The sequence below is a fragment of the Phocoena sinus genome, chromosome 15, assembly GCF_008692025.1.
Source record: "Phocoena sinus isolate mPhoSin1 chromosome 15, mPhoSin1.pri, whole genome shotgun sequence".
Classification (NCBI taxonomy): domain Eukaryota; kingdom Metazoa; phylum Chordata; class Mammalia; order Artiodactyla; family Phocoenidae; genus Phocoena; species Phocoena sinus.
The window spans coordinates 48,220,921-48,243,501 of NC_045777.1; the positions used below are offsets into that span (position 1 = coordinate 48,220,921).

Here is a 22,581-nt window from a genome sequence, read left to right on the forward strand (position 1 = left end):
ACAATGAATTGGGGAATGGCTAGATGTGTAACAAATCAAATCAAATCAAACACAGCAAAATGTTAGTTAGAGAACCTGAGTGGTTGATACTTGGGTATTCACTATACAATCCTACTTAGCATTCTGTACGTTTGAATTTAAAAAAATAAAATACTGGGGAAAAACTGACACACTCAAAAATTCACCAACATTATGATGGCTGGCAAAAGCCATTCCTCTTCTGATGACCTTATCAGTTCAACAACAAATTGACAAAAGCAGTTTGCTGTCTGACTCTGACCATACCCTGGAAGGAATAAAAAAGATGACGTCAGACTAAGATCAGGCTAAACACAAGCCCAAAGTAGCATCACTTTGTGGAGAAAGAAACCGGAGGCCACCAGTCTGTAACAAATCAGAAAACACAACATTGAGACGCAACTATTCATGAAAAAATGCAGCCCACCTGATTGACTACTTCAAAGTAGATGCCGAGCGTAGACGTGGGATCCAGGCCACAGATTTTCCACTGACTCGTGCCACCAACACCAAGCTCCTAGGGGAGAGAAGAGGGATTAAAAAGAAATGAAACAAAAAAGATGCTCCTGTGATTACCTGCTGATGAAAAGCACTGACTCTGAGAAGGGCAGGTCCCTTAGAATATCTCATTCCAAATGAAAATTTAAATTTCGGGACTTCCCTGGTGTTCCTGTGGGTAGGACTCTGCACTTTCACTGCAGGGGGTGCGGGTCCCATCCCTGGTCGGGGAACTAAGGTCCCGCATGCCACACAGTGCGGCCAAAAAAAGGAAAAAAAAAATTTTTTTTAAATTTCACTGAAAAAAGTACAATTACAGACCAGAATAAAGTTTAACATTTATTACAGTACTTTACAATTAGGCTTTTTATACTGGCACTCTGGTCAGTTTTCATTACGTCGTTGAGCTTTATCTACACACACACACACACACACACACACACACACACACACACACACACACACACACACTACATAACACTGATGTCAACTGAGAGAATCAGGTCAGGGATGGGGATGCAGTAAATACTTGAAAAGAAAAAGAATTACCTGCTTAGCTTGAAAGATTTATGTACTTCTTCCACCATTATTAGAACAAGAAATAATTACAGAACTTTAGCTGTTAAATATTAATTTTTAACCCAATTCCTTTATGCAAAAGCTACATATAAATTCTTGGTAAGACAACTGAGATTTTAATTATGTGAAGGCCGCTTTGGGTTGACTAGTTGAATGACTCCCAGCAATAAATAAGAAGTTCACTTGGGCTTCCCTGGTGGCGCAGTGGTTGAGGGTCTGCCTGCCGATGCAGGGGACACGGGTTCATGCCCCGGTCCTGGAAGATCCCACATGCCGCGGAGTGGCTGGGCCCGTGAGCCATGGCCACTGAGCCTGTGCATCTGGAGCCTGTGCTCCGCCAACGGGAGAGGCCACAATGGTGAGAGGCCCGTGTACCACCAAAAAAAAAAAAAAAAGATCACTAAAACATGAAGGGTATCACTGTTTTAAGCATGACATCTAGAAGAAAAGTCTGCAGGTGTCAAATACCTAGAACCATTAACCAAGAAGACCACTAGACTCTGAAACATACATTTGATCATTCTAGAGACAGCGAATACTACACATTTTAACACCTCATTATAATATGGGATACCATCCTTAGAAAGTAACACAATTATGCATCAAGAGAGTCATGATACATACCTCTTCTGTTACTCTGAATCCACCCAAACTGTACACTGTCAGCTGAGTACAGCTGACACCAGTCCAGTCTCTCTACAAAGCCATGCCAGGAGCCCATGTCCCTGGCCACAGAAGAGCAATCTCAGGAAGGTGATGGTCAGAGGGGAAAGGGAAAAGTCACAGCTCTACAGTGCAGGCTGGGGAGGACACCCTGCGTTTCACAAGTCTCTCCTAAGCAAGATCGTGAGACAAATGGATTCCTAGGTGTTCACCTTCCCTTTCAGGGCCTTTTCTAAAAGAGGCACATAACATCTGCTGGACAGTGAAGGCTGCACCCACGAACAATGGCAAGGAAGTAAAAGGAGCCTGTCTGCCCCCCTTTCTTGCCTTGCTAATCCCTTCTCTCAAATCTCTCTCCACACCTTTTGACTCCATTTTTAATACGAAACCATTTTAATACGAAACTCCATTTTTAATACAAAACCAAATCAAGGGGATTCAGAGCATGTCACCCAAAATATGCCAGGCTGGCATAAAGATTATTTTAAGCTGTAGGTAATGATTAAAAAGAAGACATAAGGGGCTTCCCTGGTGGTGCAGTGGTTGGGAGTCCGCCTGCCGATGCAGGGGACACGGGTTCATGTCCCGGTCCAGGAAGATCCCACATGCCGCGGAGCGGCTGGGCCCGTGAGCCATGGCCGCTGAGCCTGCGCTCCGCAACGGGAGAGGCCACAACAGTGAGAGGCCCGCGTACCGTAAAAAAAAAAAAAAAAAAAAAAGCAGACATAAGAAAACTCTCTATCCTCCTCCTACCAGGAAGTCAGGAGCTTCTTAACCGTCAAAGACAATGCTAGATGCTTATCAGTCCAGAGGCAGCACCAGAAGAATATATGTAACAACTCTTGGTAAAACAATCTTCCTTTCCCATCCGTCTCCCCCATTTGTCTACTCTTCCACAATTTGCCACCCCTAGAAGATCAAGGTCCCTTTCCTTTGTCTTGTCATTTATCTACACATTTATTGTAAAAGAACATTTATTGTTAAGATGCAACTAATCCCAAGGTCTAACTCCCTCTGAGTGACTCATCACTGAGTATGTACGAGCCGTGTTATGTGTGTGATGCACACATTAATAAACTTGTTTGTTTTTCTCCTGTTAAGCTGTGTTTCGTCAGTCTAATTTGCAGGGTCCCAGCCAATGAAACTAAGGTGGGTAGAGGAAAAAGAAAAATTTCCCTCCCCTATAGCACCAACCCTCAAGCGTGGCCACAAACCCTCCAGAGTCCCACAAGCATTGTATTCTCTCACTAATACACAAATTCCTTATGTAAGCATCTACCCTGCCTTGATCAGAAGAACTGTAAAGATGGAATTAGGAAATCACCAGTTTATTGTGATTCAAATACACTGATTCAGGATAATCAATGGATAACCTAAAACCATAAGGTGAAAGGCTACTGGCAAACAAGATACTCATGTTGTGCTACAGTCCTGTTCAACAGATCTGCTAATGGCAAAAAGGAAACGGGCCCCTGTAATTGAAGGACAGTCATCACCTCACCACAACTCAGCATGAGGTACACAGATCACTCAGGAAGCATGGGGGACAGAAAGGTTTAACCCGAATCTAATCATTCATCTAACCTCCACTTCACAGCACATACAGTGAGGACAGAAAACAAGTCAGATAAGGAAACAAACATACGGAGACACTCAATTACAGAAGACTCCTGGCATTGGCACTGTCTCTTCAACAGACCAACATCATCAAACGAAACAAAACAAGCAAAAAAGCCTAAATAAAATGACAGGAAGACCATCCTACATTTTAAAAGACGAAGGATATGTATTATCAAATACAATAGTGGTTAGAGAGGAAAAACAGCTGCAAAGGACATCTGGAGAGAAATTAGGGAAAGAATATGACTATATGTTAGATATCAGGAAATCATTGTTTTCTAAGGTTTGAGAATAACGTAGAAGACCCTTGTCTTCAGAAGATGCACACCGCAACACTGACAGACTAAGTGTCAAGACGTCTGCAACTTGCTTTCAAAAGCAAAATATTGATATGATAAAAGAATATGGCAAACAGATGAAATCAGGTAGATAACACAAATGTGGCCAAAACGAGGACAGAGGGATTATGACAAAATGTCAACGATTACCGACTCTATGTGGTGGGGATACAGACTCATTACGCTCGTCTCAAAACTTCCCTGTGTGTCTGAAAACTGTACTTTCCTCCCCTCCTCCACCCCCCATCCAAAAATTTCACGGCTGAAACCTACTGGATCCTGGAACAGCTGTACTAAGTTATAATACCTTCTTAGGCAGATATTAAGTCTGTGGAGAATATGCTGGAACAAGGCAGCCTCCCAAAGCCCTGCCAAGAAACAAGAGTACATGTCCCTGAGTACATGGGGGTAACGAGGGACTCGCCACAGGGGCTTGGGCAACAACCTGCCTCACCCGGAGGGTTACAGGAATATCCTCTCAAAAAGCCTGCCTCTGGTAACTTCAATAAAAACTTACTCTAAGTAGTCACTAACGAGTGTTCATTGCTGATGAGGACAAAAACTTCAATGGCAAAGGTGAAACCCAGTGTGGGCGTCCTGGGTACTGTTCTAAGTGCCTCACCTGGGCTGCTCGTGGAGTCCTCCCAACAGTGCTGTACAGTAGGTCCCATTACTGCCTTCATTTCCCGGACAGAGATGCTGGATCCTGGAGCCATGAAGCACCTCGGCAGGGCCACACCTGCACCCTGAGCCCACGCCCGACTCTCCCGTCCAGCCTCACGTTGAAGAGGACAGTGAGGGAAGGACGTGACTGTGACAACCCAGCCCAGACCCACCCTGGACAGGCCTCACTGGACCAAAAGTGTACACCTGGCAGCTCAAGTGCCATCAGAGGAAGTGGGCCACCAGCAAGGCCGTCTCCCCATCTAGTGAGAGCTGAACTTCGTTCCATGTACTCAAATCTGTCACTCAAGGAACACCGCTGCCTACGTGCGCCAGTGTCACCCACTGCCCAACCAGCTCAAAACGGTCTCTGTGAAGCGAGACAGAGGGAGCCCTTACAAGGGCAGTAAGCACACGGGTCTGTCCCTGCAGGGCCGTGCTGCACAGAATGCAACGCCTGGTAGCTCTCTGGCGCGGCCACCCAAGAAAGGGTAGTCGGGTGGGGAACATGGTCCCTACCTAGCTCCCCCGTTGTCATCTCTGACCCTAAGCAAGACACTTAACCTCTCTGAGCCTCAGCTTTCTCCTCTCTGACCGTTCAGACCAATGTTTGGAAAGACAGAAATGACACTACCCCTCAGGGCTATGGGCGTCAGTGAGCTACCCCTCTCTCCTCACCACAGACACAAGCCAACAGGTGACACGATGCAAGGTCATCCAGCCCCGACACGTCTAAGGGGTCAATTCCCAGGCAAAGGAGGTGAGGGTGACGGAGGAGTTTTCCTTACATTTTCTGACACACATGGTCCTTTCACGTTCAGAGACACACAAGGGCCTATGGCTCCAGCAACCTTCAGTTCCCGCGAGGTCTGAGGCAGAATCACATAAGAGCAGACAGTTAACAATCACCAAGAACCACCCCCTCACAAAGGACACAACTAAAACGGCAGGGTTATTATTCCACCAAGGGAAAATCCTACAGGGACTCTAGCATGGAAAAGCTTGTATATGCTTCTCCAGGGCTGCTGTGAACTGACTAAAGCTTTAATAAAACCCTCCTTTAGTAATAGTTACCTTTGTTCCAAAGATGCAGCAGCATGTTCTGCCTTCTCAACTCTGAAATTATCGTGCGCACGGAGGACAGCAATTCTGCCACTACTACGTTCTTCTCCTGTGCCACACACCTCTTGTAACTAGTTACAAATGTCAATCAGGGAATACGCTGTTTTGTGCTGCTTAAAAAATACTTAATTTATGAACTCCAACACACTCAGACTTTTAAATCTGAATTCATTTCAGCAAAGTCCATCCTTCTTCATCTTTTTAAAAAAACCTCCAACATCTGACAACGTTGTTTAAAGTTTAACCTAGGTGATCTAATGATTATTGCCAATTTGCAAAGTAATATTTGCCATCATATTTTCTAACGGCCCCTTTGAATGTTTTCTCAATGACTCAGAATCAAGTGTATAGAGCGATCAGTCCCTACGTGGAAAAACAAAAGCCAAACTCCCAATGCTGCCCCATTTTAGAGCGCCCTGGCTAGTCTGCAGGCAGGCGCTAAACACAAACCGGTGGCTGGGTGGGCACTTAGCCCACCACCTTCGTAAGGCCTGCTCTCCCTGCAGGGGGAGCAGACATCTCATGGTTTAAAACACTGATAAATATGCAGGTCGTTCCTGAGAAGGAAAGGGACAGAATGAATATACTTTGTTGGGATTATTTTGCTAGGAACTTTTTAACTTTTCTTTAGATGCCTGTGTCCTGAGGGTGAGGCTCCCCCAACTATGACTTCTAGGTAAGTAAGAACACTATTCTTTCATTAAGGTTTTAGAAATCTATTCTACCTTTACTTCCAATGTAGCACCAAATGCCATTCGGAAATTGCCATTAAAATCTTTACTAAAAATTCTTTGGAATGTCTGCTTGAAGAGAGAAGTGTTGAAAGAATCTCCCATCACCATGTGGCCTCTAGGAAAGAAAAAAGGAAAAAGAAAGTGAACCTTTAGGATGACTCAAAGCCATTCAGATGCTTCCTGGGTATTTATGAACAATTATTTTAGAGAAGAAGAAAAAAGCAAGCATGTCCACAGAGGTGCTACTGATCACTTACTGATAATGGAAAACAGCCAGTTCAATTTGTACTCAAGAAAGACACTATTTTTAAAACATTAAACATAGAATTCTTTAGAACAGTGCTGTATCTTGATCACTGTGGTGGTTATACAAACCTACAGAGAGGATAACAATTTCAAAGAACTAGACATGCACACAGATTTTTAAAAATGAGTGCATGTACAGACTGGTGAGAGCCAAGTACGGTCCGTGATGTATCAATAGTTAACTGTGCTGTACCAAGTCAGTTTCCTGGTTCTGACATGGTGCTGTATTTATGTAAGATGCTACCACTGGGAGATGCTAGATAAAAAGTATGGACAGACTTCACTGTACTATTTTTGCAATTTCTTGTCTATCTGTTAACTGTTTCAAAAATTAAAAGTTTAAAAAAATAAATGATGATATAATCTGGATAAGGTGTGACTAGTCCCAAGGAAACCAAGACTGTGATCTTCCTTGAAGATAATGGACCCCATAACACAGCCCAGGGTCACCTTGCCTTTGCTGGAAGTCATCCCAAATGGCTGGCTCACTTCAAGCCATCAACTGAAACCTCTAAGTCTTTTTTTTTTTCAGTGTCACTGTTCACACATTTCCCCGATACTATAGTTGTGCAACAGGTGATGTGCCCTAAATACTGTCACTCAGGGGTCAAAGGCCTCACTGAAAGTGTGAGGGAAGTGCTGGTCCCTCTCCACAGAGGAGAGTCACATACACGTGAACTCTGGTGTATAAGCTCGGGGGTGTTCACAAACACATGGAAGTTTTCCTGTGATGTTTCACGACAAGAACTCCCGCAGGGCACTGGGGGGAGTCCAGCGTATTAAGTGAACTCAGCGGCACAGCCAGGCCAGCATCACTGGTCCTCTATCACCTCATGCGCCTGCTGGTCCCCAGGACAGCTGCAGATGATGAGGGTTCTACCCCGTCCCCTTTACTCAGTGAGGACCCACGGCACCACCTGGGAGCTCCTTATAAATGCAGAACAACAGGCCCACCCACAGCTCTCTGCCACTGCTTTTCCAGCTGCATGTGAACAAGACCCCAGGGGACTTGCACACAAATGCAGGTTCTCCAGACGCTGTCTGTGTTCAGGCGTGCCTGGAGCACACACGGGCCGCACCAGTGGTTCTCAAACTCTGCTCCACGTCAGAAACGCTCGGGAACTTTAAATGTGCTGATGCCCAGGCCAGGCACCATGCTAATTAAATCCGACTTTAGGAACAAGACCCAGACCAAAAGCAGTTTTGAATGTTCCCGGGTGATTCTGATGCTGCAGCGCCTTCAGACTAGTGGTGCCATAGGTGGTTCTCACCAGAATTCCCGGAGAGCTTGTTAGGACCCACCACCAGGCTGCATCCTCAGCCTCTGATTCAGGAGGTCTGGGGTGAGGCTCGAGTGTGCCCATGGGCCCCAAAGGCAGCTGGCTGGGCACCATCCCGCTTTGAAGACTTGGGCTCCCAGCCCGCCCTGCACCGCACCCTCCAGGCTGAGCGAGTGCCGGCTGTCATGAGGTGCGGTCACTAAGCCAGGTGAGGGGGCTCCTAATTGCTCTAGCATTCAGCCTATTTCCCCCCTTCTCACAAGGAAGTGCTGAAGGCCACATACTCCATGCTTGCTTTCCTGCCTTGGTGTCTGCGACAACTCTAAGAAATTAAGTTACTCTGACACGGCAAGTTCACAGTGAACCCTGACCTCCTTCTGATCACAGCTTCTTCCTCCAAGAGGCCCACAAACCCTCCCCAGGCACCGAAACTGCAGCCCAGAGCCACCTGAACGCTCATCTGAGCCAGCCTTGGCCATTCCCACGGAAGTCTCATTCAAGTCCCACTCAAGTCTCATTCCTTAGAATAAGTACTCTCACTTTTCCCAGGGGTTCACTGTCCACATACCCAGTAAGGTTTGTGCAGCACTTCATCTCTAGAAGTCCAGTCTGATCGAGGGCACAAGCGTAAATATCGATGCAGTGACCATTTGCAGCAGCTCGGTTAGCAAGCATCTCATAGTGCTGCGAAGAGAGAAAAATTATCTTTATGGAACAGCAACATCACTCACTAGGCGTGCCTTACCGCACCAAAGAGGTGAGATCAAAGAGAGGAATATGGAGACAGTTTCTCTCATAACATGCAAATAAAATAAAACTGCAGTTTTCAGTCTCAAAACACTTTTAGCAGCTTTAGGGCCACCCACTCTAACCAAGGTCTCAGAACTGGGACAGATACTTAACATCAGCCGAGATCTGGAAGGTCATCTCAGCAAGAGGTACTCACTGACCACAAAGCATGGCCTCAGCAGAACAGCTGTCACTCCAGGGCAGCCCAAACCCCACCTGGGTGACCACACTTACAGCCTTGAGCCAGGAGCACCTACCTTGGTTGCCTTTTTCATGAAGCGGGCGTTATCTTTCTCAATATCGTGCCAGGAACGAATAGGAACCTTTAGTTCATCTCCAACCACCATGCCAGGTCCTTGGGTAGGGGGACCCCCAATAAACAGCATAATCCTGGCTCCCGTGTTTGGAAAAGTGCCCTAAAGCAGTAAGTGGCAGCATTTTAGGAACATACAGCCCACCCCAAGCATGTTTCCCACAGAAATGCTCCAAATGTGAGTTGTCCTCAGCTGTCGTGACTCCTGACGATACTGCAGCAAAACGCAGATGACGCTGCCGAGAAGCAGCTTCTCTGTTCCAACCTGAGGGTCTGGTGCACTTTTATTTCCTGTGGTCCTGGTGCCCTAATGGCCTTGTGTTTCTCATGAAAACTTTTTTTATTTTCAAAACACCAAGGGCTCCTTCAGTGTGGATAATAATAATCACTGAACCACATTCTGATAAATTAACACTGCCAGCTGACTGCGGTCACAGCTGATTTTTCAGACAAGGCCAACAAACACACCTTCTGTGAGAAAGCTTGTGTGGTCCGATAGGTCCCAGTAAATTCTGAGTTACCTCCAACAAGCCAACAGCAATGGACAAAGCAACACCAGTGGATCGCAACGGTCTCTTCCCCTGAGGTACGGGCCATGGGTCCCTCTGCAGCTCCCCAAGAAGATCAGTGAGGTTCATGTCGATCTTGTGAATGGGCTGCAGAAATCTGCATGATATTGAATGGACACGTCAAGCCTGATTTAATAAAGTACTCTGGTCTTCAGCCTGCATGACACATAGTTACTGCTCTTCAAAATAAGTATCAGAGTACAAAAAACTTGCAGTGTTTTTTTTTTTCCTTCAAAGTTGTCTCTAACTACAGGGCTTCCCTGGTGGCGCAGTGGTTAAGAGTCCGCCTGCTGATGCAGGGGACACGGGTTCATGCCCCGGTCCGGGAGGATCCCACATGCCGCGGAGCAGCTTGGGCCCGTGAGCCATGGCCGCTGAGCCTGCACGTCCAGAGCCTGTGCTCCGCAACGGGAGAGGCCACGACAGTAAGAGGCCCGTGTACCGCAAAAAAAAAAAAAAAAAAAAAAAGTCTCTAACTACAAACACAAAAAACTCAAAGCAATTTTATTCAGGAATGTCATTTAAAGCAACCTGCATATGTAGCATGGAAAAAAAATCAATTTCAAACAGGAGCAAATCAGTTTAATTAAATTTTAGGCAGCAAAAAAACCCTAAAGACATGCTAACACGAACTCAGTCCATGTAAGGTTCATGGACGTGGAAAATCTTCATTGTTCTGAAGACTCCATTTGTGTTTCTCTTGAACCTTGGGAGTCATACAGGGAGGAACACCAGTTTCTTAGAGAAGAGGCTGTGCCAAGCATGTCAGCAAAGCATCTTATCATGTTTGCCAACTGTTAACCCAGGCTTGGGCAGCCCTAGGAGCACAGCGGGCCAATCTCAGGCTTGTTAGAGGACACCCAACAGAAGCCTTTTCGGTTTCCCCAGCTTTACTTAAGAATCAAAAAGGACAAGAGCCATGTATCTAGTAAGAGGGGAATGACTGCGTACAGTGGTCTCAAAATCTCTGTGATGATACAAGTCTAACCAGGAAAAATATTTTGAGCAAATCTGCCCCACGTGTATGTGTGTGTGTGTATATATATATTTATATATTAACTTAGTTATAAATTTTAAACGTACACTGACTTGTCACGTTTGTTATTAAACATTAAATATTGGTTAGGCTGAGTCTTTTTTTCCCCTCTAAAAATAAAAAACAAAAGCCCTCCTGCTGTCCCTCCCTCCCGCCCACAGCCGCCGCTGTGCACGTGCACGTCCAAGCTCACCTGCTGGAAATGGAAGGGTGCTCCTGTGGCTGTGCTGGGCGCGCTGGGTGCACGGGCACGGCAGGCTTGGTCAGGCCCAGCATGTCCTACACAAACCAGAAAGACTCATTTCCCTTAACACTACAAGTGAATGACATTTTTTTCCCTTTTTCCTAATGAATTTTTAAGAAACATCCCTGGTCCTGCTTGGGGACAGGCAAGGCACTAACCTGTATCTGCTTTGCAGTTAAATCCTTCGTCCCCCGGAAGACATAACTCTTGGAAATCCCCTCACAGCTGAGTTCATGGACCTGCACCATCCTCCCAAACGTGATCAAGCCCACCAGCGCATCTGGAGGAAGGAGACTCAGGGACATCTGCAGGGATTCCTTGAGTGCCTGGAGGTCGTCTTCTTCCAGGCATGTGTCCACCACATAGAGAAAGATCAGAGGGGACTGAGCACCTCGCTTTATGCAAAGAAAAACAGCACAATGATCAGTATACAAATAGACATAACCAGCTCTTTTTAAAGCAAAACAAGGGAGTTCCCTGGCGATCTACTGGTTAGGACTCCACGCTTTCACTATTGGGGCCCAGGTTCAATCCCTGGTCGGAGATCTAAGATCTTCCAAGCCACATGGCTCAGCCAAAAAAAAAAGCAAAACAAGTTATGTAAGTAACAAGTCTTTATTTATACTGACTGTCAGGGATAAGAACATCGAAACAAACCTCTACTTACTTCATTAAACGACAAGTTTTATCAAAACAAACTAGATATAAAGACTACTTTATAGCCAACAATTTGTTCCATATCTCTGAACGCCAGGCATTGTTCCAGGTCCTGCGATAGATACATCAGCGAACCAAAAGGCCAGAGATCCCTGCCTGCCTCAGGAGCTAATTTTCCAGAACAGAGAAAGGGGGAGGGATTGTGAAGGCCGGGCATGGGGGGGTGGGGGGCAGGGAGGTTCCACCATTAAATGGGAGGTCAGGGCAGCCTTATTAAGAAAGTAACATTTGAGCAAAAACCTGGAGGAGAGGGAGGGAGCAATACAGATACAGGGGAGAAAGCTCTAGCCTGAGGAAAAGCCAGAGCAAAGGCCCAGGGGCACGTCTGTTCCCAGCACGCTTGAGCAAAGTCAAGGAGGCCCATTTGGCTGAACGAGGACCCTAAAAGAAGCTGAGGTCAGAGGGGTAACACGGCCAGCTCACACAAAACTCTGAAGACTATTACTCCAGGTGAAAAGGGAGTCATTTTCAGCACTGGAGGTTTCTGAACACAGACCTAATGTGATGTTTTTAAAGGGTTACCCTGGCTGCTGGGTGAAGAATAAAATATAAGTGGGCAAGGGTAAAGTCAGGGCGAAGAGCTAAGAGACTGCCCCAATAATTCAAGTGAGAGGCGGGGCTGGCCCAGGACAGGAGCTGTGGGGAGAAAGAAGTGGCTGGATTCTGGATCAACTGTAAATATCGACTGCAAGGGATTTCCTAACAGATTAGATATGGGATGTGAGAAAAAGAGAGACGTCAAGGATGAATCTAAGATTTATAAGCTGAACAACTAGAAGATGGGGTACCATCAACTGAGATGGACAAGGCTGTGGAGGGCAGGTTTTGAACTGAATCAGTGCTACCTTTTTGGTAGCCTTCTATGGAGACGGGAAAACGATGCCATCACGTGCACACGTACCATGACCTAATGTTCAGGATCCTGTGGGCCTCACAGCTTTAAATCGTCCAGACAGGCAAGAGACACAGAAGACAAAGTATTTCAAAAGAAGCTCAATTTAACACTGCTCCTTAAATGCGCAGCAAACAATTACCTGTATCACGTACTCAACTGTAGAAAACTGGGGCATCAATTCAGCAGGCTGATTCACCTCAGATATGCCTGCATAAGCCGGAGGAAACTGGAGGGAAGAAAACAAAGCAATGCTTCATGAGGGCTGAAAGATACATTATGCCTTTTATTTTCCATTTATAAAATAGTTAATGACCACATATTAATTCTGAAAGCACAAAATGTAGAACATGTTACTAAAATACAAAAATCAGAATTTAAGAGACTTCCCTGGTGGTCCAGTGAGTAAGACTGTGTGCTCCCAATGCAGGGGGCCCAGGTTCAATCCCTGATCGGGGAACAAGATTCTGCATGCGTGCCGCAACTAAAAGTTCTCATGCCGCAACTAAAGATCCTGCATTCTGCAACTAAGACCTGGGGCATCAATCAATCAATCAATCATTTTTTAATCAGAATTTAAAATCTATAACCCTGTTCTATATCTATATCACACTGGAACGTTTTCTTAATGCAGTTTTAGGTTATCATGTAACTTCTAAATCATTAAAACACACACTATTAAAAACCATTTCCAAATTGTTGCCCTGTAAATTAAGGGCTGAAATTTTAGCTGTCTCATCAATAATCTACATGAATAATCTACAATAATCTACAATAATCTACAATAATCTACTAAAGCTTTTATTTGGGTTTACTACTCTAGCTGTTATAATAAAGTAATACATGTTAATTGTAGAAAAACTGGCAAGAAAAATATAAGATAAAAGATACAAACCCCCCGTGCTCCTATCACCCGGAGGCAGCTACTGTCAACATCTCGGTGTATCTCCTTCCACACTTTTTCTAGCTTAAGCACAGCTGAGGTCACCTTATACACACAATTTTGCAACCTGCTTTTTGGTGCTTAACATAATGTCATGGGTGTTTTCTTTTTTCTCTACAAACATTTTAAATTTGTAGCTTGTACATTGATTTTTTTCCCCAAACTTTAAAAATCGTGGTAAATTTTACCATCTTAACCTTTTTTCAGTGTACAGTTCAGTGGTCTTAAATACACTCATAATGTTGTGTACCCATTTCCACCATCCATCTCCAGAACTTTTTTCATCTTGCAAAACTGAAACTCTGAACCTGTTAAACAGTAACTCCCCATCACCCCCACCCAGCCCCTGGCAACCACCTCTCTACCTTCTCTTTCTATGAATTTGACCGCTCCAAGTACCTCATACAAGGGGGATCATACAGTATTTGTCTTTTGTGACTGGCTTATTTCACTCAGTAATATCATTAAGGTTCGATCACGTAGCATAAGTCAGAACACCTTGCATTTTAAGGCTATTAATATTGCATTGAACATACAGACCACATTTGCTTATCCATTCACCCGTCAGCAGACACTCGGATCAGTTGCTATGTTTTAGCTATTGTGAATAATACTGCTATGAACATGAGTGTGTAAGTATCTCTTCAAGACCCTGCTTTCAGTTCTTTTGGGTATATATCCAGTAGTGGGAATGCTGGACTATTTGGTTGACATCACTAATGAATAATACTGCTAGGAACATGAGTGTTTAAGTATCTCTTCAAGACCCCACTTTCAGTTCTTTTGGGTATATATCCAGAAGTGGGAATGCTGGACCATTTGGTAAACATCACTAATTAGTGACGATGAGTATCTTTTTATGTGCTTAGTGGCCATCTGTCTATCATCTCTGGAGAAATATCTATTCAAGTCCTTTGTCCATTTCTGAGTTGGGCTTTCCTGTTGCTGTTGAGTATTAGGAGTTCTCTGTATATTCTGAATATTAATCCCTTATTAGACACATGATTTGCAAATATTTACACCCATCCTATGGGTTGGACTTTTACTCTGTTGACATTGTCTTTAGATGCCTTATAATTTTAACAATAAATTACATTAAACAGACATCAATTCTGAATATAATAGGGTGTAGGAATGTTTTTAAGATCTGCAAATACTCTGAATCGCCCAGGGAGACAAATCTTGTACGGTATCTGCTTCTAATTCCCAAGACTATACTTAAAAGTCATCAACTGCACACTGGTCTCTTCACCACTGGACTCAGTGTGTGCTATCTGAGAATGAGACTGTTAATCAATTATGATTAAGTATAAGAATAAACAAGTGGATGTTATTAATATCTTAAGATCTGCTAGAGCACTATATGTTATGTTGGGCATAATTATTTTCTAACAGCTTTATTGAGGTATAGTTTATATACCATAAAATTCACCCATTTAAAATGTACAATTCAATGATTTTTAGTAAATGCACAGAATTGTGCAATCATCACCATAATCCACTTTTTGAACATTTCCTCCACAGGCACAGTTCATTTCAAAGAAAAGTCTCTCTCATCATTTGTGAGCTCCTAGTTTAGTAGTTAAAAATGTTGAAATCAAAACAAGATCAACTTGACCCTAAAAGTTAGAAAGATCAAAAATGAAAATCCAGTAATGTACACTATCCAATTAGAATAAACTGAAATCAAATGTAATATAAACACCTTATCTGTTTTCTAGGGTAACATACTCAGTACTTACAGAAAACCTATTTAAAAAAAAAAAAAAAAAGGAAATCTATGTCCCCTCCACAGCAAAGACAAAGACTCATATAATGAAACTGAATGACCATTCAAAACGAAAATCACATATGTTCAACATTCAATATTAGGCTTAAGAAATATCACCTTAACAGGTGCCCCGTGCCAGGGCAGACACAAATTCAACCTCACTTAATTTTTTTCAGAGCAGGACAACTAAACTGAAACACAGGAAATGCTTGTAAAATAATTACAGTTCACATACCTGATTTCTTTGGAAACAGAAATTACAAGCCCAAAGCTTTGCTCGATAATCAACCTGACTGTGAGAAAAATAAATATTACAACCAGATACCGTTTTCATTTTTCAGGCAGAAAGCATTTAAGTGTAAACTTCTTGTTCATGTGTGGGTGCCTCAATGGAGGAAGGTATGCAACACATTCTCTGCAGCTAGAGTTCAGGCTGCTGAGTGCACCGAAAGGCTCCTTCAAGCAGCAACAATGAACAACTACTAAATCCTTTTTGCTCTTTTCCGATTTCCTAGATAATATTTAGAAATTCATGAGTTATAAAAATTATAGGTTATTCCCTTTTGCCCTGTTATCTAAACATACTCTTTATGATTTTTCTAATGTCTTTATTGTTCAAATATATGAAACGATGAAATTTTAATACTAAAAGGACATTTAACACACAGGAAAAACAACTCCGACTTTAACCACACTTAGTTCACTTGAAGAAGTTGAGCAGAATGCTTCTGGGTTGATACACTTCCTAGAACTGGTTCAAGATAATGCTTTATAGTTGCTTTCCCCCCCTTTCTACATTTAGAAAATGAACGATCAGCTATTATTTTAAAAGAGCAGCAGCATCTTATACATGGGTACACCAAGTAAGAGCAAGGAGAATGAAGTAAAAAATGTTCCCTCATATAAAAATTTTATCTTTAAAGAGTATTTATGACACTCTTCACTTGCTTAAAAATTCTTTCAAAGAGTGCCCACATTTAAGAGAGCTATCATAGGTCACCATTTCAGGCACAAAAAAGTTACACTTAGGGCTTCCCTACTGGCGCAGTGGTTCAGAGTCCGCCTGCCGATGCACGGGACACGGGTTCGTACCCCGGTCCAGGAGGATCCCCCATGCCGCGGAGCGGCTGGGCCCGTGAGCCATGGCCGCTGAGCCTGCGCGTCCGGAGCCTGTGCTCCACAACAGGAGAGGCCACAACAGTGAGAGGCCTGCATACCGCAAAAAATAAAAAAGTTCCACTTAACAATAAAATCATCAAGAGTTCAAACTTCTTCTGCCTATTACCTCTTCCTGCCATACAGCATCACCATACCAGGTAGGTACAACAAAACTCTCTAAAGCTTTTGGATATTTTTTGGAAAATGCTTTGAAAGGCACCAATAAAGTCAATAGTTAAGGCAAAAGCAAACTGAAAATCAGAAAAACAAAAAATTACAAATCCTTTCCCTCTACCTCCACCTCATTCCCATAAATTCTAATTCTATGTGGAATATCAGGCCAGGGAGACATCACCTAAGACTCTCACCATTTACTACTCATCTCAAATTTGACATCTTGCCCAACTGAGTCACTTTTAGGAGAATCACAGGAAAGTCATAATTTACTGTATTCATCATTTTTGCTAGTTTTTAAAAGAATTCATACCAAAGTGGATTGAGGATGGCTTTGCAAGTTGGCCTGCTGCAAAGCACTGGTTCATACTGTACAGGGGGCAGGTCTGGACGTTCTTTCAAAGGAGTAAGGATACAAGCCAGGGGAACAACCATTCTTGTAGCCTCGAGACGGCTGGAAGGCCACACATTCCAACTAAAACGCACGCCATCGCGTTCTTCATTCTGCTGAATGAATTCCAGGTATGTTGCCATTGTCTAAAAAAAAAAAAAAAACACTAAAGATAAAATTTAATCGTATGTGAAATTCTCAACTGAACTTCAAAAAAAGATGACCACCTAACGCCACGTTTCTTAAACACTTAGTCTGGAAGAACCTGTCACTGGAGGATGACAACATCTCACTTCTCTCTGACCCCCCAAGAGCCAATTAACTTCACAGCTACCTCTCCCATTCCTTTCTCAACCCTCCTTTCTAGCCCTTAAGAAAATAAAAGGGGCGGAAGGTTTACAATCATTTGGTCAGCTCTAAGCTGCATGTAGGTGAGTAATAGTAGTTTAAATCTCCTCTTAGATCACAGATCATCTCAGCCAAGCCAATTTCAGCCCTGTGCTCAAGGGTTAAGTCTCAAACCCTGTTTCAGCATCCAGCTACCTTCCTACCTGACCCCCTTTCCTCCTTGCTCTATTCGAGTAAATACTGTATTATAATTTACATTCCAAGCGATCTTGGTTTTGTGCCCTTTCCCTCCTTCCGTTATTACGGAGAAAAGAACTGGATACTGAAGTGCGAATCCTATCACAAGAACAGCTACCAGTTCTTAGCCAAGGTACTTCTACTTGGGATCACCAAAATTACAAAGGCACACTTGCTATTATGCTAAGTGAGTTCCTCACCAGCTCCTGTCCCCTCACCACAGTCGCTTATGCTCATGCCTTGGAAGATTCCAGTTAATGAAACAGCCATTCAGACTAAGTACGTTTTTCAAACCCAAATAATGCCAACTTCATCCTGTTTATATACTAAATTCTAGGCTAACACACACTTCAGCTATTAGGGTTCAAGGGAACAAAACTCTCGAGAACAATGGGGAAAATGGCAAATTAAAGAATCTTATAGGGCTTCCCTGGTGGCTCAGTGGTTAAGAATCTGCCTGCCAATGCAGGGGACACGGGTTCGAGCCCTGGTCCGGGAAGATCCCACATGCCACAGAGCAACTAAGCCCGTGAGCCACAACTACTGAGCCCGCGTACCACAACTGCTGAAGCTCACGTACCTAGAGCCCGTGCTCCACAACAAGAGAAGCCACCACAACAAGAGAAGCCAAAGCAACAAGAAGCTCACGCACAGCGACGAAGAGTAGCCCACGCTCACCACAACTAGAGAAAGCCAGTGCACAGCAACAAAGACCCAACGCAGCCAAGAAGAAATAATTTTTAAAAAAAAAAGACTCTATTATACAAGTGGCCTCTAGTGCTCACTTATGCAATGCTGAATAATGACTGTCTCCAAGCTATTTTGAGAAGTGCCATACTGTTAATTTGGACTAAGGGAACAACATAGGGCTATAAATGCAAATGAATTACTCTATTACACACAACGCGGAGCACAAAAATTCCAAATGTTTGTTCCAACTGAAACTCTAAGGCATCTATTTGTTATCTCTGGCCAAAGCAGGAAACTGTAGTTCTGTGTACACAGAAAACACTTCTGCAGCTTCCTGGCTAGTAAAGGGTAATTCAGGTGGGAATGAAAGCAAGTTCTAACATCCCAATTCTCAGCAAGCACCTCGGCAGACTTCATTAAGTGGCTGTTTTCCTTCTCAAAACAGATCATTATTAAAAGGCACTATCTCCATCCCATGTCCCCAGGCATCCACATATTAAAACGTGCGCTCTCCATTTCCCACTGCCTCTTCCGCTCACTCCCTCAAGACCATGGATTCTTAACTCTGGGCACATAGCCAACAGGGGACTCCACAGGGTCAATAAGTCCTCTGAAACTGTATGCAAAATTGTGTGCATGAGCCAAGGTGCACTTTTCTAGAGAGACAGGTCTACCACTAACACCATATTTTCAAAAGGGAAGGCTTTCAGAATAAGTTAACAGCTGAATGAATGAACAAGTAAAACTGTAAAGATCCTGTAGACCTATCTGTCAAAAAAAAAAAACTGTACCATTCATTCCACCTTAAGGTATGATTTTTCAGGACACAACTAAGGTAAAGCAAGGTTTAATCCTTAAAGGGAGTCCGAAGACCTGGGTTCTAGCTCCGGCTCTGTCACGAAGCATAAGTCATTAAACCAGAATCTCGAGTTCCTCAACTGTAAACTGGACGTTGGGTCCTTCCGTCTCCCACGACTCCGAGGGATCCTGCGCCAGAATCCGGCCAGCCGGCCGCCCCACCTGGCTGGGACCACGTCACTCTCAGCAGACCCCTGGGTCTTCGGGCCCTTCAGCTCCTCTGACCGCCAGGAAAAGGCCTCGCCCCCAGAGCAACCCACCTGCCCCTAGCAGAGACTCCGGTCCCTGCCCTCGGCCTCTCATAACTTGTGCTCCCCACTCACCTGGCCAGAGCCGCTCACCTGGCCGCAGCCGTACGCACCCACAGCTGAAAGAGCCGAGCTCCAGTTCCCACCGCCAAGTCCAGCTCAGCCCTAAGCCGATTGGTTAGCGTCCTGTGCGTCACGCCACGGCGCCGTGCGCTGGCCAATCAAAGAGCGCCTCCCCGGCCGGCGAGCGGAAGCAAGACACTTAGAAAGGCTGCGCCGCCATCTTGGGACAGGGCAAGACAGACGTGGTTGGCTCTTCAAAATCACAATTATTCAGAATACACGTTTCTCCACGTTCACCTCTAAACCTTTCTGCTTCACGAAATACCGGCGCCTAGGGAACTGTTTCCTAGGCGCAGCCAGCTCGCCTCAGGAGCTCGCCCTACTCCAATAAGACGTCCGCTCGCTTCAGTGGGAAGTCCCTCTCATCGCCTTAGTTACCGGGAAGCGAGAACGTTGACGTGTGGCCCCGGAAGAGGGCGAGGCTCCTCGCGGAGGAAACCGAAGCTGGCCGGAAGGAGGTGTCGGCGCGCAGAAAGGGGCGAGGCTAAGGGAGCGTGAGCCTTGAGCGTGGGGACGCATGCGCGCGAGAGTCCTGTCAGTTAAACAGGTGTAGTTATTCTTCCTCACCTTGCAGCGTTTCCTTCCCTCGTTCGCCCCTCGTTCGCGCGCAGGTGCCTTCCGGCTCTCTGCGGAGCCTGGCGTTAGCGCACAGGCTAATCCCTCTCGATCCCTGTCATCCTTCCATGAGAAAGTGAATAATTGGGAACTGTCGTAGTCAAACGTTTTAACAGACTAACAAAACACCAGACTGCATAGAGCGCGGCTTTCTACAGCCACCATGGCCGTTTTACCACTTATTATAAGTGGCAAAACCGAGCACGTTTATTAATCTGACCCAGAGATATGGCCCGTCTGTAGCATATAAAAATAAGCAAAATTATATAAACTTAAAAGTATGCTTAAAGCATATCAAGGCGTCCAAGAATTAATTAGCTCAATTTAATATTAGTACAAAGTTTTAAGTGACTAACAAATCATAGAAGTTAGTTTTAGGTCGATGTGCTACGAAATTAATTGCTGTTAATATAAAAATTTGTCGAATAATGGTTCAGTTTTATTGAACAAGTTTACACTTTTCGTGTATCTAAAGCATTATGTAAGAGTAATAGTGGGTTTTTTAATACTTAAACTGGTATAAGTTCAGGAAGTTCAAATCAATTATTCTCTCAGTAAAGATACACACTCAATTAAGATACAATACACATTTGTATCATACTTCACAGTGAGAAAATGTTACCAAGTCCAAGCTGGTGCTGCTTGCCGCACAACAGGCCAATTGAGAGATGAGTTGGGGCAAGGACTAGCGACTTTACTCGGAAGGTCGCAGACCCAGGAGTCTGGTTCTGACCTCGGGTGGCCTCGGCCTGCAGCGGCTTGAAGCAGGATTTTTTCGGTTCCCAGCCAGAGATTGAGGTATGGCCGCGGCAATAAGAGCGCTGAATCCCAGCCACCAGACCACCAGGGACCAGTGGCCAGTGACAAGGCCACGGCCCGTCAGCTGTGTAGAAATGAACTTCTACATAGAGACGTAAAGTAGTGAAGCAAGTCGAGTGTTAATTAAGAGGGAAAAGGGTGCAGTACGTGTGGACAGCCACACGGGCGGGCTCAGAGAGAGAGTCACGCCCTCGTGGCAGTCTGAATCACTTTTATGGGGCATTTCTTCATGGTTTCCTCTAACCAATCATCTTGTTTCTCCTGGTTCTGAGTCTGAATTTGGTATATCTCAGGGTTCTCCCCTGTGTGGGTGCGCATTTCTTAGCCAAGATGGATAGTAGTGAAGAGGCCTATGGGTAGTTGACGTCACATACTAGGAGGTGGCACCCCCTCCCTTTTTGACCTCTAAGGAGCCTTTCTGCACATGTGCAGTCGGGGAGGTCTCCTGGACTTTTGAGAATGAGGAATATGTGGTCTTTTATCTCTTATCTGGGCAGGGGCCAGCCTCCTCGATCATCCTGCTTTTATGGAGTTCCTGCTATTATGGAGTTTCTGTCCGCAGGGGAGAAACTGTTCAGCCTGGGGCCCATCTACCTCCTGCCTCAGTTCCAGCCAGATTCAGGAGGGGATGTGTTAATTTCTTTTTTCCTGCAGCCATTCACAGGGGGGCCTGGTCAGGATGTTTCCTGTGAGCTAAACAAAGGTATTTTAGCTTAACACTCAGGCGTGGGAGGCAGAATTCTTCCAGTTTGCCCATTATGTATACTTTAAGCTGTAGGCAACATCCCTTTAGTGATTAACTTGAAGCAAAAGCAATAGAATACAAAGGTTAAAGTAAAAGAAACAGATCCAATGTGGAGTCAGATTTATTCTTCTCTTTTACAGAAAGACATAGCTGGGTTTTTTTTTTAACCAAACATTAAGAAAATATCATTTGCCAAAAATTTGCTTGACTTATTTGAACCTGGATTCCTAGTACTAGAAATTACTGTAAGAAGGATTTTTAAAAATCTACCACATTAATGTATTAGAAGTTTAATTTCCTTATTTTAGGAATAGTTGATTTATGTGACTGTGTAGTTATCCTGATAGGCATTGGGAAGGAAGAAAATTTCCTCCTTCCTTCTAGGTTCTTCTGGCTGGCCTAAGAATTAGATCGACATGAGGCAGATTAACAGGAGAAAATGAAATAGAAATTTAGTAACATGTATGCATGGGAGAGACCTAGGGAAAATGAGTAACTTGCTAAAATGTTTCAAGTCCTCACCTTAAAAACCATCCTCAGCTAAAGACAAAAGAGGATATTGAGGGTGGGAAGTCAGTTATGGGAAGTCACCAGGAAAAGCGCAGTAAACAAGGGTAAGGTTGTTGAGCAGATTTAAGTCACTGCCTTCTCCACTGGTAACTTTATAGAGATGTGGCCATCCTCTTTCTAGTACAGAGAGGGAGACAACCTACAAATGGAGATTTCCCTTACAAATGTAAATGTGTCTTACAAAAGGATAATTCCTACTTGGCTAAGAGTTTTTTCCACATCTGCTGTTTCTTAGAAAATAACCAGCTTGAAATAATTAATATGGCAAGAGGCAATGAGAACAAAGCTTCTTTAAAAGATGTAAGAATCGAATTTGTTAGAACTCTAAAGTTAGTAAACCATTTCATACTCTTACAAGAGGTGAAGACCTTTGCGATTACAGCCATGAAGGCATACAGATGCACAAACACATAGAGTGTAAAACAAAGAATGTTATCTGCCATCCAGTTCTATAAGGATCAAGTCATGAGCCACTGCAGCCGCTGACCTACAACACACGCTGAAAGGAAT

General features: G+C 44.2%; 1 protein-coding gene across 4 annotated transcripts in view; it reads right to left on the reverse strand.

Annotated features, from left to right (window-relative positions):
- The window catches only part of SEC23B (SEC23 homolog B, COPII coat complex component), a 40,157-nt gene extending 20,360 nt beyond the window's left edge, over window positions 1–19,797 (reverse strand). Inside the window, exons 1-12 of one of the 4 annotated variants that reach the window (XM_032604637.1) lie at window positions 19,293–19,797; window positions 16,741–16,964; window positions 15,331–15,388; window positions 12,524–12,610; window positions 10,931–11,167; window positions 10,722–10,807; window positions 9,445–9,589; window positions 8,868–9,026; window positions 8,390–8,505; window positions 6,227–6,350; window positions 5,168–5,248; window positions 446–535 (exon numbers count right to left, since the gene is read on the reverse strand). In XM_032604637.1, the coding sequence (XP_032460528.1) occupies window positions 446–535; window positions 5,168–5,248; window positions 6,227–6,350; window positions 8,390–8,505; window positions 8,868–9,026; window positions 9,445–9,589; window positions 10,722–10,807; window positions 10,931–11,167; window positions 12,524–12,610; window positions 15,331–15,388; window positions 16,741–16,961 (1,404 nt within the window). In that variant the 5' untranslated portion in view covers window positions 16,962–16,964; window positions 19,293–19,797. Of the gene's footprint in view, window positions 1–445; window positions 536–5,167; window positions 5,249–6,226; window positions 6,351–8,389; window positions 8,506–8,867; window positions 9,027–9,444; window positions 9,590–10,721; window positions 10,808–10,930; window positions 11,168–12,523; window positions 12,611–15,330; window positions 15,389–16,740; window positions 16,965–19,274 lie in introns of all 4 variants that reach the window. The other 3 variants (XM_032604636.1, XM_032604639.1, XM_032604638.1) reach the window with 3 other exon arrangements.
- Between the last annotated feature and the right edge of the window lie 2,784 nt (window positions 19,798–22,581).